Source organism: Lutjanus erythropterus, chromosome 10 (assembly GCF_056507025.1).
Source record: "Lutjanus erythropterus isolate fLutEry1 chromosome 10, fLutEry1.hap2, whole genome shotgun sequence".
Taxonomy (NCBI): Eukaryota; Metazoa; Chordata; class Actinopteri; order Lutjaniformes; family Lutjanidae; genus Lutjanus; species Lutjanus erythropterus.
Genome location: NC_139326.1, coordinates 18354750 through 18370579, shown reverse-complemented (window position 1 = coordinate 18370579; position 15830 = coordinate 18354750). Strand labels below are relative to the sequence as shown.

At 41.9% G+C, this 15830-nt stretch overlaps 1 protein-coding gene across 3 annotated transcripts in view; it reads right to left on the bottom strand.

Moving 5' to 3' along the window:
- sema6a (sema domain, transmembrane domain (TM), and cytoplasmic domain, (semaphorin) 6A) overlaps nt 1-15830 on the bottom strand; it is a 146352-nt gene that overhangs the window by 79711 nt on the left and 50811 nt on the right. For all 3 annotated transcript variants that reach the window (XM_084728487.1, XM_084728488.1, XM_084728489.1), the window contains exons 2-3: nt 3452-3611; nt 1891-2008 (exon numbers count right to left, since the gene is read on the bottom strand). In XM_084728487.1, the coding sequence (XP_084584613.1) occupies nt 1891-2008; nt 3452-3551 (218 nt within the window). In that variant the 5' untranslated portion in view covers nt 3552-3611. The remainder of the gene's footprint in view (nt 1-1890; nt 2009-3451; nt 3612-15830) is intronic.

The window sequence follows — 15830 nt, the reverse complement described above, 5'->3', positions numbered from 1 at the left end:
GATGCTCTGGGCATGGCCCTGACTGTTTTTATACAGAGGTGAAGCAACGTGAACATTTCTAAAATACTGAGGACAAGAGAGAAGGCAAAATCAATACTGGTTGTCTCCATGGCTCCAGATGGTGTAATTGAGCTATAATACAGCTCTGAAAGTTGAGCCACACAAAAATAAAGGTGAAAAACACATTGACTGATAGACAGAAACCAATAAAGGCAGGTGACACAGAAGGAAAAAAAACCCAGCCAGGCAGAGAAACAAAGACTTTTAAAAATCGATTTGTGAGGGCAACTAGGCCACTAGCAAATAAAGAGTCAAAACTTCTGTATTAGTCCTGTATTAGTACTTATCAACAACACAGACGGTGCATTAAGGCAGGCTAGATGGTGCATTTAGACCCAAAGTGTGGATTACATCAAGTAGGGTTCTCTAAAAACAACTTGGAAACTCTTTTTTGAGATTAGTGTTTAAAGATCCACTCTAGACATGTATTAAAGGGATAGTACGGATTATTTCAAATGGGTTTGTGAGAGCCTCATATTGAAATTGAGTATATTACAGTGTGGTAGATGGAGACGCACAGAAGGACACTGGCATGGCTGAGCAACGTACTGCTGTCACCTGTGTTAGCAACAAAACTATGTTTATATAACTATATTTAGAATATTTTCTCTGCTTTACTTTGTTGTCAAACAGCCTTTTCCCATTGGAAATTACTATTAAATAAACCAGATATCAATCTCTCCCAATCAACAAAAATACATAGGCAAAGTGTTGTCAGTTATGCATTGCAGAGCACAGGTGTTGCTGGTTGCCATTGCGAAATCCATTAGTCTCTTTGTGTTATTGTGTGACCTCTTTGTTTTAAAAGGTTAATTCAGATTCACCAAAGTCACACAATGACACAATCAAACTAACAGATCGAGGCAGCAGTGGACTAACAACTCCTGTGATCTTTGAGGTAAAAAGTTTTTCAGGAGTCTGACTGATTTGAAGGGAGCCATATTAGGCTTATTATGTATTATATTATGTTCTGTTATGTTATATATTTGGCAAATTAGATGAGAAGTGACTTCCAAACCACTTGTGATGTCACAAATCATGTTCATAGGCCCGCCTCTTAAAATCAAATTGTTGCTGAACGCAGAGGAACTTTCCACTCTCAGTAGATGAATGTGAAAACATCCATCTAGTGTCAAAGTCTGCATAAACATCATTCTGCATCATGAAGCTAAAACATCCCTCTGAAGAAAGAAGAAAAATATAAAGAAAAACAGCAGGACTTTAATTCAGTTTCCATCTGTATAACTGTGTGTCAGCCTGGATGTTGAACCAAAACAGGGCACACGTCTTTGGGGACATAGTACATGGTAAAAGGGGTTTTGGCAGACGCTGCGAGCCCAAAATAGAAAACAACAAAGAGGTAATAAAAGAAAAAGTCCAGACTACAAAGTGCTTTAAAAGTCTCAGCATTTGGCTCTGAATTAGTCCCTCCTGATTTGCTAAACTTTAAAAGAAAACAGCACCCTTATGCCTAATAGCCCTTCTGCTTTGGATCTTGCAGCCCTCAGCCATTATCGAGTTAAAAGGGGATCACATGTTCACAATCCTCAACTGGCAGCAATTGATGAGAATCATTCATAGCTGAAAGTCAAATTCAATCAGCAGCTGTAATAAGAGAAGGGATGATGAAGGATTCAATAATCCCGGCGGTTGCACACTTGCTCAGTTTAATTAATCCAAAACTACAGTGGCCGGTTTTATTCCACAGGGAGAAGCAGTAAAACCTGCAGGAAGTTTCTGTCTGATAGAGCAACAGTATTTTTGTGTTTTCTCCCAGGTGTGGGGCAAACACATGCTCAAAAAAGGGACCAAATAGCTGTTATCACCTACCTGGCAGCGATGTATAACGTCCTGTTCATGATCATGATGAGCTGGATGTCCAGTTTGTGCCGCTGGGTGTTGTTCCTGCCAGGTTTGTGGCCTACAAACGCTGGATACTGCTTTGTGTCTGCAAGGAGAAGACAAAAATGACTCCATGCATGTGTTAGGAACTGCATTAAAGCTATAGTTGGGATTATCTGAAGTGGGATTGTATGAGGTAGTTATCAATAGTCAGTGTATTAGTAGATGGAAGGGCACAAATATCATTTTAATATATGTGAATTATTCATATTTAAACACTCTCTGCTCCCAGCGGTCTGTCAAGTGGACAGCAGGTGCTTTATGGCTGGGTCAAGTAAAACAGTAAAACCTTTAATAACACCATGACAGACACTCTTTTCTGATTCATTTCAATCTGATTCATTTGGATCTACCGCTTCCTTTTATTCCTTTTATTTACATTTGTATTTTTGTGTGACCTTGGTGTTGTAATTTAGATTCAACGAAGATCGTGGCAGCAGTAGAGCAGCAGCTCCTATGGCTTATATAACACTGGTTTCCTATCAGAAAAGGCTGTCTTATGGCAAGGTAAAGCTGTGACAATATTATAAATATAGGATACACTTTAAAAGATCTTGACTTTTTTAGATGGGCCTTTTTAAGTGGTTAAAATGTGTTTTGCTAGTGACCCTGTGCACATCGGTTCGTTGCTTAGTTTCAGTGCTGCTACTCTGCTTATCCAAACTAGAGTCAACTATCATACAACCCCACTTTAAATAATCCAAACTATTCCTGTAATAACAACAGAAATGTATGACTTTCCTAGTTTTTATCAGGTGTCTCATGGATTTTGGGTCAAATGTCAACCCACAACCCCACCACAGTTGTTGGTTGAGCTCCTCCGGCGACCACAAATTGTAGGCTAAAAATGTGCTGCACGGTACCGTGCAATTGTTCTATTGTTAGTGGCTTTGGATGAAAGCGCTTGCTTTGAACAAACAGTCTGATAGAGGAGCAGGTCTATGTGAGGTTGGCAGGCGTCTCTTTCAGCTCTCCTGGCCAGGAGCGTTTGGGTACAGCGTTAGGCCCAGAGCAGAGAGTAGGACGGGGCAGGACGGAGGGAAAAACACAGAGAAAAACAGAGGAAACAATGACCCTATCTTTATAGCCTGCAACAGCGTTTAGACTATCACACACAGCATTAGGAGCCCGACAGAAAAATAGCGGATTATCCTTTGATGTGGGGTGGGCTCCGTTTCAAATACTGCTTTAAGTCCTTCATTTTTGTGTGCGTAGAGAGCCTATCCTTGGGCGCCAAATTACACTCCATGCCTTCAAAATGCATTCAGTGTAGGGGGAGGTGGGGGCTGCAGAGGAAGCAAAGGGTTGAGATGGATGTAGAGGAGCAAAAGGGATAGAACAAGTGAGAGATATACCGAGAGGGGGATTTGCGAAGTGGAAGACAAAGAGGAGAGTGCAGGGAGAGAGCGAGGGAGGACTTGTAATGAGAGGAGGGATGGTGAGCAAGAGGAGAAAGAAAAGAGGAAGAAAGAAATAACGATATACTTACAGTTGCCGTGTGAGATGCTAATAGGCTCGCTGTCTTCGGGGAAGCCCGCCCCGGCTATTTGCAGTAGCGTGAAGTAGAGTAACAAGGCCTCTGACCTCATGGTCGCACCAACACTGCTGCTGCTGCTGCTGCTGGTCCTCTGCTACAGATTTACCTCAGCCTGCACACAAAGAGGGACACAAGAGGAGGAGAAGGAGGAGATGAGGAGGGATGAAGGGAAAAACAAAGTTTGTCAAACAAATCTGTTTTCACCTGACTGCCTCCTCAATTAGTTTCCCTCCTCGGTTTCTGCATTCTTTTGTGCGAAACAAAGAAATGCAGAAGCCGGAGGGGGAAAGCGATGAGAGGCACAAAGAGAAAGGAGTTAGCCAAACAAATTCAAGTCCACCTGAATTAGCTGTTTGTGCATTTTGCACGGCCCATTGCAATCTGTCAGAGATATATTTATATATGCATTTTCGATGACTCAAGTGAGCCGTGTTGCAAGCGAAACAGAATTAATTGGATTAGGGAGGTAATATGCGTCATAGATCGATGTCAGGCAGAGAAGAAGAAGAGCCTCTCTCTCTTCTCTGTGTGTGTGTATGTGTGACAGGGTCTTAGTGAAGTGGGTGAGCTCTTGGTGAGATTAGCCTGCTGTAAAGTAGCAGCAGTACCTGGAGATGGGGTGGGATGGCGTGGCAAGTACCTAATTTCCCACTTGTCAGTCTCCTACAAGGGTAGCAATCCCACATCCTAACTCCTACAGGCCGATGACTACCGCAGGCTAAATCAGTACATCAGTATGGCTATTAAACAGTCCAATTTACCACAGCCATAGTTTAAGAGCCACCTGCAGGCTTGTGCTTCTATTTCTTGTCCTCTTCATCTCATTTCTCATTGCACTCGCTCTCTAGCTTAAATGCCAACTGTTGAGTCTCAGTTCTCACTCAATAAGTGTGACGAAGAGCGCCCAACAGGTACTGAATTTTTGAGGCTAATGCCAAAAACATTTTTTGGCATTTTTTATTTTAACAATAAATTTCAGGGTTCCTAGGCAGGTGAGTCAGAAATCTACTTGCCTGAGGTCAGTTTTTACTTGCTCCTATACAAATTGGCTTCACTACTGGTTATGCAATGACAAAGAAGATCGAAGCTAATTGTCATGTTTAATCTAGGGCTGCGGTGTTTATAAAATGTAAGAAAAGTGCAAAAATATCCATCCCAGTCTCTCAGAGTCCAAGGTGATGTCTTTAAATGTCTTATGCTTGTTAGTCCATAACCAAGGACTTTCAGTTCCACATGATAATAAACAGTGAGAAAGTGGGAAATCTTCATATTTGAGAGGCGAAAAACATTTTTTTTCCATTTATGCATGAAAAATTACTTTAACTATTAATCGATAATCAAAATAGTTGATTATGAATACAACTTTTAGCCCCAGCAAGTGGGGACTCTGTAGACCTGAATTTTATTGTCCAAAATGACACTGGGGCACTGAAACAGTAAAATGCAAATATACCTATAAACGCTGAAGCAACATCATTATATAAAGTACAGCAAACATCATTAAGAGTGTGCAAAAATACCATGGAGTACCTGTTATATTGCAATATTTCGACAAACGCTGGTAACGCTGTAACTGTAATGTGGCAGTGACTCTGTTATAATGTCACAAACGATTCGGCACAATTGTGACACTGCATGAACATCCTCTGTTTGTAGGGATATAGCTGTGATAGGCCAATATTGCGTCGACAATACTGCTTGGCGCTTATATTGGTCGGGGTTTAGAGACGGCTGTCTGTTTCCTGTTAAGGAAACAACTTCTCTCGATTGTTCACCTTTTAAATCCTGTAAAACACAATATCCTCAACAGGCTAATTTTCTAATGTAATGTATATGTGCCCACTGGAGTGGATTTTTTATAGCAGATGCCCTAAATTGTGGTGATCTAACGTCTTCATTGCACAAACCATGGCAACTGAGCTTTTTTCACTGCAGTTTGTGGCAACAAATTACACCCATAAATCATCCAAGACAATTATTGCGTCTGTAATCTAATCAAGAATAAAGCATTTAATTTGCATAAAGCACGTTCTTTTTCTTTTTTCTCTCTCAGTTGAAGCTGCAGGGGTGAGATGTTGCTGGGTAGATACGAGTGAGGGATGCTTCAGGGATGAAGAATTGAATAAAATAGTCGATTTCATTTGCTCTACTCTGATAAAAGTTGTTTATCCCACGCTGTATTTTCATTCGCTATTGTATGTCCGAGGGGGGGGGGATGAACAGGGGGGAGGAAGGCGGGAGGAAGAGAGAGAGAGGGGGAATTACTTTCTCTTTTCTTTGTCATGTCTCTCCCTCTCTCCCTCTTTCCATGCTCCTGTGAATCTCATTCAGGAGAGGAATGAAAACACTATTCACTGGGAGAATCACTTTAACACTGAGGAGAATACCAATACTAAAGCCTGGATACGACCTTGATCTCACAAGCCGCTCTGTCCCCCTCCCTCTTTTCTCCCTCCTTGGCCTCCCCCTCTTATCCTTACACTGTTTTTTTCTTTCTACTGCACTCTATATTTTATGAAGAAAAAACTCTCAAATGGATTTTTCCTCACCCCTCACCTTTATCATACAGCGAAGGTTGACTGAGCTGCACTCGCCCTGTTCATTCCAACTTTGTCCAAATTGTAAATAAAAATTTTCTCTATACAGTAGAGAAAAAAACTCCACGGAGGACCGAAATGTGTTTTTCTCCTGAACCTTGACCCGGAAGTCCTTCAGTAATTGACTGATTGATGAGCAGGAAGTGGCATGAGGCAGCGAGGTGTAGCCCTGAGGGAGCTAACACAGTGAATGACGGATGGAGGTTACACTGAGCAAGAAAACAAGACATGATCTGTACTAGAGTAATTTTTTTTAGATAGGACTTGATTATATCAGAAGCAAATGTGAAATTAGCTGCTTTTTCCATCTGAATGTAGATGTTACAGATCACTGTACGGCCAATATTACCTGGCTTTGTTGAATACCCGATTCTGACTGGTCAATATCATTTCATTTTACATATTATGCTCTATTGATAATTTTGTTGTGTCACAAATACATCATACTATGCGGCTGGGGGTTGCCCAGGTCAGAAGGATTTCCCATGCATTGTCATTTTGTTTGCAGCTGTACATCTTTTTATCACACTACACTTTGCACCCATGCATACACGCACCCTCACCACTGACCTTACTGCTAACCACACCTCATCTTATCCTTTGTTTATTTTGTGACCGCTGTTAGTCTTTAAAGTAATAAACATTTAAATAAATCACTTTTTGTTTACCTTTGGCCTGCATCTCCCGCTCTTTTGTCCTGGCTTCAGAGCCAGGCCATGACAAATTGGGGGCTCGTCGAGGACTTGAGCCAAGACCTCTTGCTCCCCAGGCGAAAATCATTCCCTTAGACATGAAGGTTTGGGCAGGGCCAAGTCTCCCTCTGTTTTTGTCATGTCTTCAGAGCCAGGCCATGTCAGGCTATCACATAGTTTTGATATTTTTGACCATAGTAAGTGCTTTTTATTTGCTGAGTATATAATTCAAAATGTAATAAGAAACAGGCCTTTCTGTGTGGTCTTTTCATATTAACCATTTATTTACTGAATTTACAGAAAATGTGCTATAATGTCATATGTATCATTACCTGGATATAAAGTGACGTAAATCTGGATGAGCTTTTGGCCATATCATATCGCACAGCCCTGTTGTAGTTCACTGAAATATATCTCTCAGGTTTAAACGTACTCCAGACATTTATCTTACACGTGCTGAGAATCTATATCTGCTGAAGGCGAGGCACATCCTCCATCTATATCAATGGGCTGTAATAGCATGCTAAAACCTGTTAGTCAAACCATCTCACACTGTCTGCTGTGATAAACAACATAAATTGAGCACAAAATGACTTAAGTGAAACCCCAAAGCCTTCGAGTGGCCCTTTCGTTAACTGGCTGACACACATGAGTAACAGGAGGGAGCGAGACACAGCCTGTCTTTACCGAATTACGCTCTTTTTGTGGAAGAGCAAATTGCTTCCTTGTGAGTGTGACTGTCTGTGTGTGTGTGTGTGTGTGTGTGTGTGTGTGTGTGTGTGTGTGTGTGTGTGTGTGTGTGTGTGTGTGTGTGTGTGTGTGTGTATGTTAAATCCTGATGTGAATTGCTGCTTTTTTACAGCACTGTACACGTCTTTTTAAGCACACACAAACTGAGAACATCCAGGAATCAAGGCTTAAACTTCAACAATAAATTACCGACCACACTTGCACGAGTGGAAATGTGTGGATTTCCTCTCTTGTAAAAAGCTTTCCTTGAAATCGACCAAAGAGAAGACATAAAGAGTAACAGTGGCGCCCTGTGCCTCCTCCTCAGGCTTTTAATAGATAATAACATTTTGAGAACCTTAGCTGCTATTCCCTCACACCTCCCGCGCACTCTCAGTGATAAAGTAGCTGCTTGTGTGTGTGCACAAGTGTGTGTGCGTGTGTGTAATGCAGAAAGGGGGGAGTTAATCAAGCTGGATGCTGGCAGGAGGCCACCAGCAGGTAATAAAAACACAAGGACCCCCCAGAATCCCTCTACATACCACATCATCTTATGAATAACAGTGCGCACATGTGCACACACACACACACACACACTCAGACAACTTGTGTCCTTGCAAGGAGGAAATGTGCCACAAATCTTGAAGAAAACACACGGAATCTCAAACTATATTGGCAATAAACAAACTCATACAACTAAGAGCAGATATACAATCACAAACAGCCGCTTTTTCTCCCTGGACTGAGCAGCCCCATGAGGACAGCTGACCCCGACAACAATAAACATATTATCAAGCCTAATGATGTTATGACTGCTGTTGTATCAACATGTTATCTATTGGTGCTGGGAGCTTAAACATACACACACGTTTATTAGAGTGACAGGGTCAGTCACAGTGGGCTTCAGGTGAGGAAAAGGAAGGAAATGTTCCCCATCATTTAGTCTGTTTGTCTAGTTAAGTGCACAAACAAACAGAAAACGTGAGTTCAGACACATTTAATCAAGCTTAGTTGGACAGATTTTCCCATGCACACACACACACAGAGAGAGAGAGAGAGAGAGAGAGAGAGAGAGAGAGAGAGAGACGTAGTTAATCTCGAGAAGGTTCCAGCCATTCGTCTCCTGAAGGCCCCCACTGTGCCAGCCATCAGACTGCGCAATGAAGTGAGACTGCCATTTAATTACATCAGAGCAGACCTGTTGATGACAGGCCTCTGAAATTGTCCTCCTAAGAAAAATGACGGCATCATCATTTCAGAAAATATCTGCAAAAACCCAACATATGTTTACACTCGAGTGACAAAGCCCTCCAGCGGCCTTGTCCATCAGGAAAATAAGAGGAAGTAGTGTGACGTCGTTAGAGAGCCACAAAATACAGTGGGAGGTGGTCGGGTGGATGGATGAGTTAATAAAACGTCAGACCTGTGACTATTATGATTTTTGGCGTTTCCCTTTCCTTTAATGTGTTGTAAAGCTTTTTATGCATGCAAAAGGTCTGCAGAGTCACTAAAACCAAGGTTCCTACCACAGGGAGTTACTCAGTTCCGCAAAGAACACTGCTCTTGAACCGCCTGAAACCCCTCATTTGTAATAAAGGTTTTGTTCCGTTACTTGGTGACATCATTATGTGTCACATAACGTGCACGCAGGAGCTAAAACGGAGTGTTTCATACAGAGGGTGAACTGAAGTGCTGCAGCTGTGCCCTATGAGAAAAATAAGGTATTTTTTGAACATGAAAGCATGTAAACTAGAGCTGTTGACATTTAATCAACGATGGATTAATCAGTCGTTAAGAATTTTAATAAATCAATTAAAATTTAATCGATCTATCATAAAATAAAGATCTGAAATATTATGGAGGCCTCTATATCTGGTATGGTGCATTTGGTTTGGTATAAGCAACATTTCTTCTTTAATAACGCTTGCAAGTTGCAACACTAACATAAGCATATTCTAGTGGAAACCCAAAATAACAGTATGAGCTTGAAAATTTGCCTAGTATGGCAACTTTAATATGTGAGACAGCTGTTATTTCCCTAATCAAGTTGTTGTAACATAACCAAACTTTATAACAGTTTCTGAAGGCAATGACAAATGATGCAGATGACATCAGATCAAAAAAACCTGGGTAACTTCTGTGCTTAAATTCGTTGATGTTCTTCATGTGTTTGTTCATGTCCGTCAGTACTTGAACCTTGTCACATATTCTGAGTGTTTGCTATGTATATAAGTGGCTTCACATAGCAGCATAGTTGACCTGTTCTTTAAGGACACACAGTACATAAGGTCGTATGTCTGGTCTACAAACTTTCACATGATCAAATTGCACAACAGTGAACATCATGTTTTCATTGTCGTCATTACTGAGAATGACAGAGACTTTGGGGTTTTTGATCATCGTGAAGTCTGTAGGAAGTCTTCCATATGAAGGTTTTAAACAAGTAGCAGCTTCTTGTAAATGCTGTCTGACAGCTTTGATACAACTGCAGCCTGCTTGTGTTTATATTTGGCCGTCTGTGTAATGTCCGCAGATTGGTGCTGAAGGCTTTACAGATGACAGAAATGCCCAAAGAGGAGGGAGAGCTTACTGGCAATGTGCTGTTACGTGTCTGTAATTGTGGCCAGTTACCACATTTGGAGGAGGTCCTGCTATTTCTCTCTTCAATTGGAATTTTGTGATAGATGACGCAAGCCGGAAACCATAAAATTTGTTTGTGTAGTAATAGAAGTTTTAGTCAAACAAAATTATAAGGGAACATCCCTGTTACTCACAGCAATCCACAGACATCACCGTCAACTGTAGAAAGAACTTACAAAGAAAACTGTTCACAACATGTTCTGTGGACTCGCCAGATATTGTTTCTGGAAAGATTTTACTGTTGAATTCTTCAAAGAATAGGATTTAGTAACATCCAGCAGTGAGCTTGTAAATTGCCAACACCTCAGGTTAGAGGCTGGTCAGACAGATTTTATTTTTCCAGTTGTTTTCTATTGGCAATAGGCATTTTGCACACTGTTAATACACCCTGGGTGCTCTGAAGGCCTCCAGTTGAAAAAACTTAGACTCAGAGCAGCGTCCAACATCATTTGTGTTTTTATCCAATGAGACGTGGGACTTCTGTGGTGGCGACAAAGTTTCCAGATGCTTGGATATAACAATCATTGAGGACAAACTAGAGGTGACTGTTGCTGGATACCTAAATCTATCTGATTTAACCAACCGTAGCTGCCATGATTTGAACAGAAACCCGCAGCCTGAAGGTACATTTGTGTGGTACTTGAGATTTTGCACACGTTCTTTCCATTTATTTAAGCCATTTAAGCTTTTAAGTTAATGTCAAGTCACTTTCAGCATCTTTTCAAGATCCTCTTTCGGAGGGCCTCAAGTACTCACATGGATCTCTGTTTCCCTGTGTCCAAAGTATTTGGAAACAGCTTCTCACCTTCAATCAGACCCAGAACAAGTGCCCTCCACTTGTCTGTCTCATATGTTTAGGTTGCTGAGAACTACTTCTATCCATACTAAAAAGGCACAGATCTTAGCGTACTTCATAGTAAAATCAGTAGGGCTGTGTGTCTAGCATTTTGCAACCAGCCAGGAGTGCTCTTTCCGACTGAGGCCTCACTCTCCCCTTTGAAGCGTGTAGGGGAACCTACATTGGTTGTGAAACTCTTAGCTTGCTCATGGCTTGTTTGTTTCAAGTAATTATATAATACATTTATCTGAAATATTCTGTACCGTTAAATGTCATTTTTGTAATCCTGCGAGCAGTTCAGGTCATCTGCATCGAGTCTGGGCAGAGGTAGAAAACCTGGACAAATAACATCAAAACTCTCTGCTCACTTCTGTACTACTAACGATAAACCTTAAGAACATGAATAAACATAGTAAAAAGGCGGTCTGAGAAAGATAAGGCAGTTGGCCTTTGTGTTGCTGTTCATGGCTGCTGGAAGTGAATAAAAGTGAAAGTGATTTTACAGGTGGATGAAGGATAGTGGGGGAATTCCTGCAACTTCAGAAGTTTCTGCCGGGTGACAATCTCGCAGCGTTACAGAGCAGAAACAGACCCAATGTGCAGGTGTGAACACAACACCAGACCACACTAATACTACACACTTTTACAACTCAGCCAGCCACATAAATAGCATATTGCTACACCTAATAGAGCTTTAGACCACCACCCATAGTAACACCTGTTTGCAGGCAGGCTGGAGGAGGAAATGGTTTCGGGTGAGGTGTGAAAGCAGTAGAGGACCAAGCAGAGAACATTGGAAAGAGAGCCAGGTGAGAATAATGCATTGATCCACCATATGGGGATGAAAGATGGAACACATCCAACCACCTAGGGCTCCCAAATGGGAGGATACTCTGGCAGGTGTTTACACTTGTCAGCCTTGGCCTGATAAATCAGAGAGAAAAGACAGGAGGAGCTGTCTGCCTGAACCCAGGAGGCCATGATAAGAGAAGGGAATGGAGAGGGAGGAACCTGCCCGTCTTTTTTGAGAACAAGAGCCAAACTAGCATCCAATATGAGCAAGACACACGCACACTCGCATGCACACTCCCACAAATAGTCCTTAAGCTATCAAAAAGCATACTAGTGTTTTCCTTCTCCTCCCCTATTTTCTGTCGCCTTAGATGTTGCTTTCAAATGAGTATCTGTATGGAGGTAATCCATCATGGTTTGATTATTAAAAGACAATGAAGTGGACATGAATGAGGCACCCTGTCGCTGTAGGCCCTTTATTGAAACAGAAGCCCCAAATGCAAGAACGTCTCCCTTTAAAGAGGTGACGGATTGATTCTGGAAGCGGGCCAAAGACGACTCTAAAAGACGAGAGGGAAAAGAGAGGGAACGAAAGACAGAGGAACAGCGAGACAGAACAGAGGCAGAGCGCCAACTTGGAACAACAGCAACCTAACAAAGACATTCAGCGACTGGAGATAAGCTGCTATCTTTATAACTCTGCCGCTGTGATCTAAAAGCTATTAGGCCTGGACATGCCTCTGTGCTTCTTAATCATTAAAAACAATTATCTGTCGCAAAGCAATGGATATCCTTTTTAGAATGTATTGAAGACAGTCTCAGTAGCAAATTACCATAGATTTAGAAATAAGGAGAATAAAATAAAAGGAATAAGTTTAACAAGGAAAGGAAAAGAAGAGCAAAAGATACCAGAGCAGAGAGGGGAGGAGGAAGGGAGGTTAATGGGTGTTCGCTGTCTGAGAATGATCCAAAGTAAACTGACATCACACCAGCCCTGCCACCAGCAGAAATCAACCGAGGGGAAAGATGAGAGGAGATAACTACCTACAACTGACTACATTGTTTTTAAAAGTAGGTCAAGAACTTGTTAGGCTGCTGGGGCTGAGATCAGCTCCCAGAATTACTCCGGAAAACCTCTAACAGCCAAAGGTTCAGCACTAGACAAAAATGTGTTACGTGGAGTGAGATTAGTCGAAAACACTGCCAAAAGGGTTTTTTAAAGTATGGATACTCGACACAGAAAACAAAGAATGAAGGGAAATATTAGACATTTGTTAAATATGGGGAATCAAAAATGTGAGGCATTTAAACTTCAAAATATTCTTGATTCTCATTTTTTTTAGCCACACTAGCACTGTGGATCTGGTGGTCAGTCAGGCACCATTTTGGTCAAGACTGAAACATGTCAACAACTTTTGGCTAAAATGCCATGAACTGTTGCACAGAGATTTATGGTTCCCAGACAATGAAGCCTTCTGTATTTGGTGAACCCCTTTGCTCTAGCACCAAAATGAGGTTGACATTTTTGTTTTTTAGTGAAATGTTTCGACAACTGCTGAGTGAATTCCCATGAAACTTGGTACAGACATTCATCAACAGCTGCCCAATTCATTATTGCCAAATGCATGCAAAACTGACATTCCCATCAGCCCCAGCTTTATTTTGTGTTTAATTCTAATTTATGCTTCTTGAGTCTCGCCCCTTTCGCTGAAACTTGGTAAACTTTTTGTCAAGCTTGCTCAACTGTTATTGGGTTGTGTATAGAGAAACACCCTTGATTTGCAAAACTCTTGCAAGATTTGTACGCATTTTCTTCAGTGTGCACCTTGTACAAACTAATTATAATGTGACAATGATGTGGTTAAAATCTGGGTGGGTTTTCGGGACAAAAAGCACTTGGTTAGGGTGAGGGACAGATCATGGTTTGGGTTAAAATGATCATTCTCGTGGGATCTTTTGCAGACCTGGGGCTCCCTTCTAGGCTCAACCCTGTTCTTGGAGCACAGAGCAAAATGAGACAGCTGTTAGGAAAGGTCAATTAGCGAATGTTACCATGCTAACACGCTAAACTAAAGTAAACAACCTGCTGAACTTTGGCATGTTAGCATTCTTAAGTTAGCATTTACCTCAAAGCACTACAGTGCTGCTACTTTGTCTCTTAGTTTTGTTTTCTCTTTGTCTTTGAGGACCTCATAGTCATCTATCCTGTGTTCCCTCACTACCTCTCACGGACTTAATGAAAACATTTGTTATGGTATCACCATCATTTCTCCCTTCCTCCACTGTCTCTCCATCCTCCTAATTCTCTTTTCCCTTCTCTTCATCTCCTCCAGAGTGACAGCAGAGAAGAGAAAGGTGAGTGTGGTGCAAGCTGCTCCTTTGCTTTGTCTGGAAAAGGCATTTATGAATCAAAACAAGCCCCCACTCGGTGACACACATTCAACCACGCGCACACAAAAACACAAAGCCCAACTCATGCCACACACATACACAACTGGTGCTTAAGAGATTGACCCCAAAAAGAGAATGAGGTTACACATTTAAATATCAAAACCTTTTCCAGGCCTGTCAATCATCGCTCACGACGATACAAGCAGGGCAACTTAATCAATCTGGAAGCAGCTGATAGAGAGCTGTGTGGGCAAAGCGGAGAAAATTGCTGCTGATAAGGACATGCTTGGTAGCACACGGCCTTCTCTGTCTCTCTTTTGATCCAATTATCTTTTTGGTCTGATGTTACTCCGCCTTTCCTTTTTGATTGTTTGACATAAACCTGTTCAGCCCTTTTTTCTTTATATGCCTCGTAACATAACGTACGGCCGGACTTGTGTCAATCTACAAAGTAGCCGGTCATTTTGAGTGAAGATCATCCGTCTGGTGCCGAGTTTGACCCTGGTCAAAAGATCAGAAGGAGCTGAAGGATACAAACTGAGACTCAGTGTTTCTCCCGAGGTGCAGCAGCAGAGAAGAAATACCAGCAAAAAAATGTCAGAATGTCACTGAGCTAAATGCCACATTAACTCCGCAGAGAGGGAGATGCTGCAATGACTGAAGCACAGCGCCCTGTGGAGCAGCGATGGGGGTGTTGAAACTGTCACACAGCATAATGCACTTTTTACTTGGAAACTCACATTGCGAAGGCCGACTGCGGGGTGCCTTCAGGCGATGATGCGCCATGCCATGCAATGCTTAGTCATGATATAGACCTGGGACTTCCAGCCTGCAAGGTTGGCGAGTCAAGCAATGCTTTAAAGTAGGCTGCCTGGGGTTGAAAACATACGACAATATGTTCAGAAATGTGTGTCCGATCCAGGAGGAAGTAAACGCAGGGGCAGATAAGGCTTCAAGAAATGGGTTAAGCGCGTCCTCCTTGGGGCGCTCGTCCTCAGTAAACATCAGCTAAGCCATCAGCTGTGAGAGGCATAACAGAGAAATCCAATTCTGTCGGTGTCTGGTTAAGCATTTCCAAATCCAAAATGCATGAGCCCTAAAATGATTTTTTATGTAATTTCTAGAAGTGGAAAAAAATGGGTTCACTAAAGAGGAAAAAGCGGGGGGAGCTTGATAGACTTGCAGCAATTCATGCATAAGATCTTTGAGTAATAAGAGAATTAGTTTGGGTATTTAGAGGAGTATGGGGGAAGAAGCTGAGGGACACTGTGTTCCTGGGGTAGTTTTCCCACAAATAAAAGAGGATGCGCAATCAATAAAACAATAGCTGTCTGGCCAAGAGCTGGATAGTTACAAACCCTTTTCCTCGACAGGCCGTGACTGTAAATGAGAAAAGTCTCAAAGTCGATATTCAACGGCGGCTCGCTAAGTGGTTTTTACTACGGATATAACAGGCTCAAGGAAATTCGGAGGAAAGAAATGGAAATTTATAACCTTGCAGGACCTTGACAAAGTGGAGAAATGTTATAATCAATACAGCATGTATGTAAGAAGTCATGAAAATAATGTGCATCAGTAACTGCAACGAACAATGCCTCTGTTCTTGGACAGAAGCAGGGAGAACCTTGCTGATAAAAATAGCGCCTGTGTTT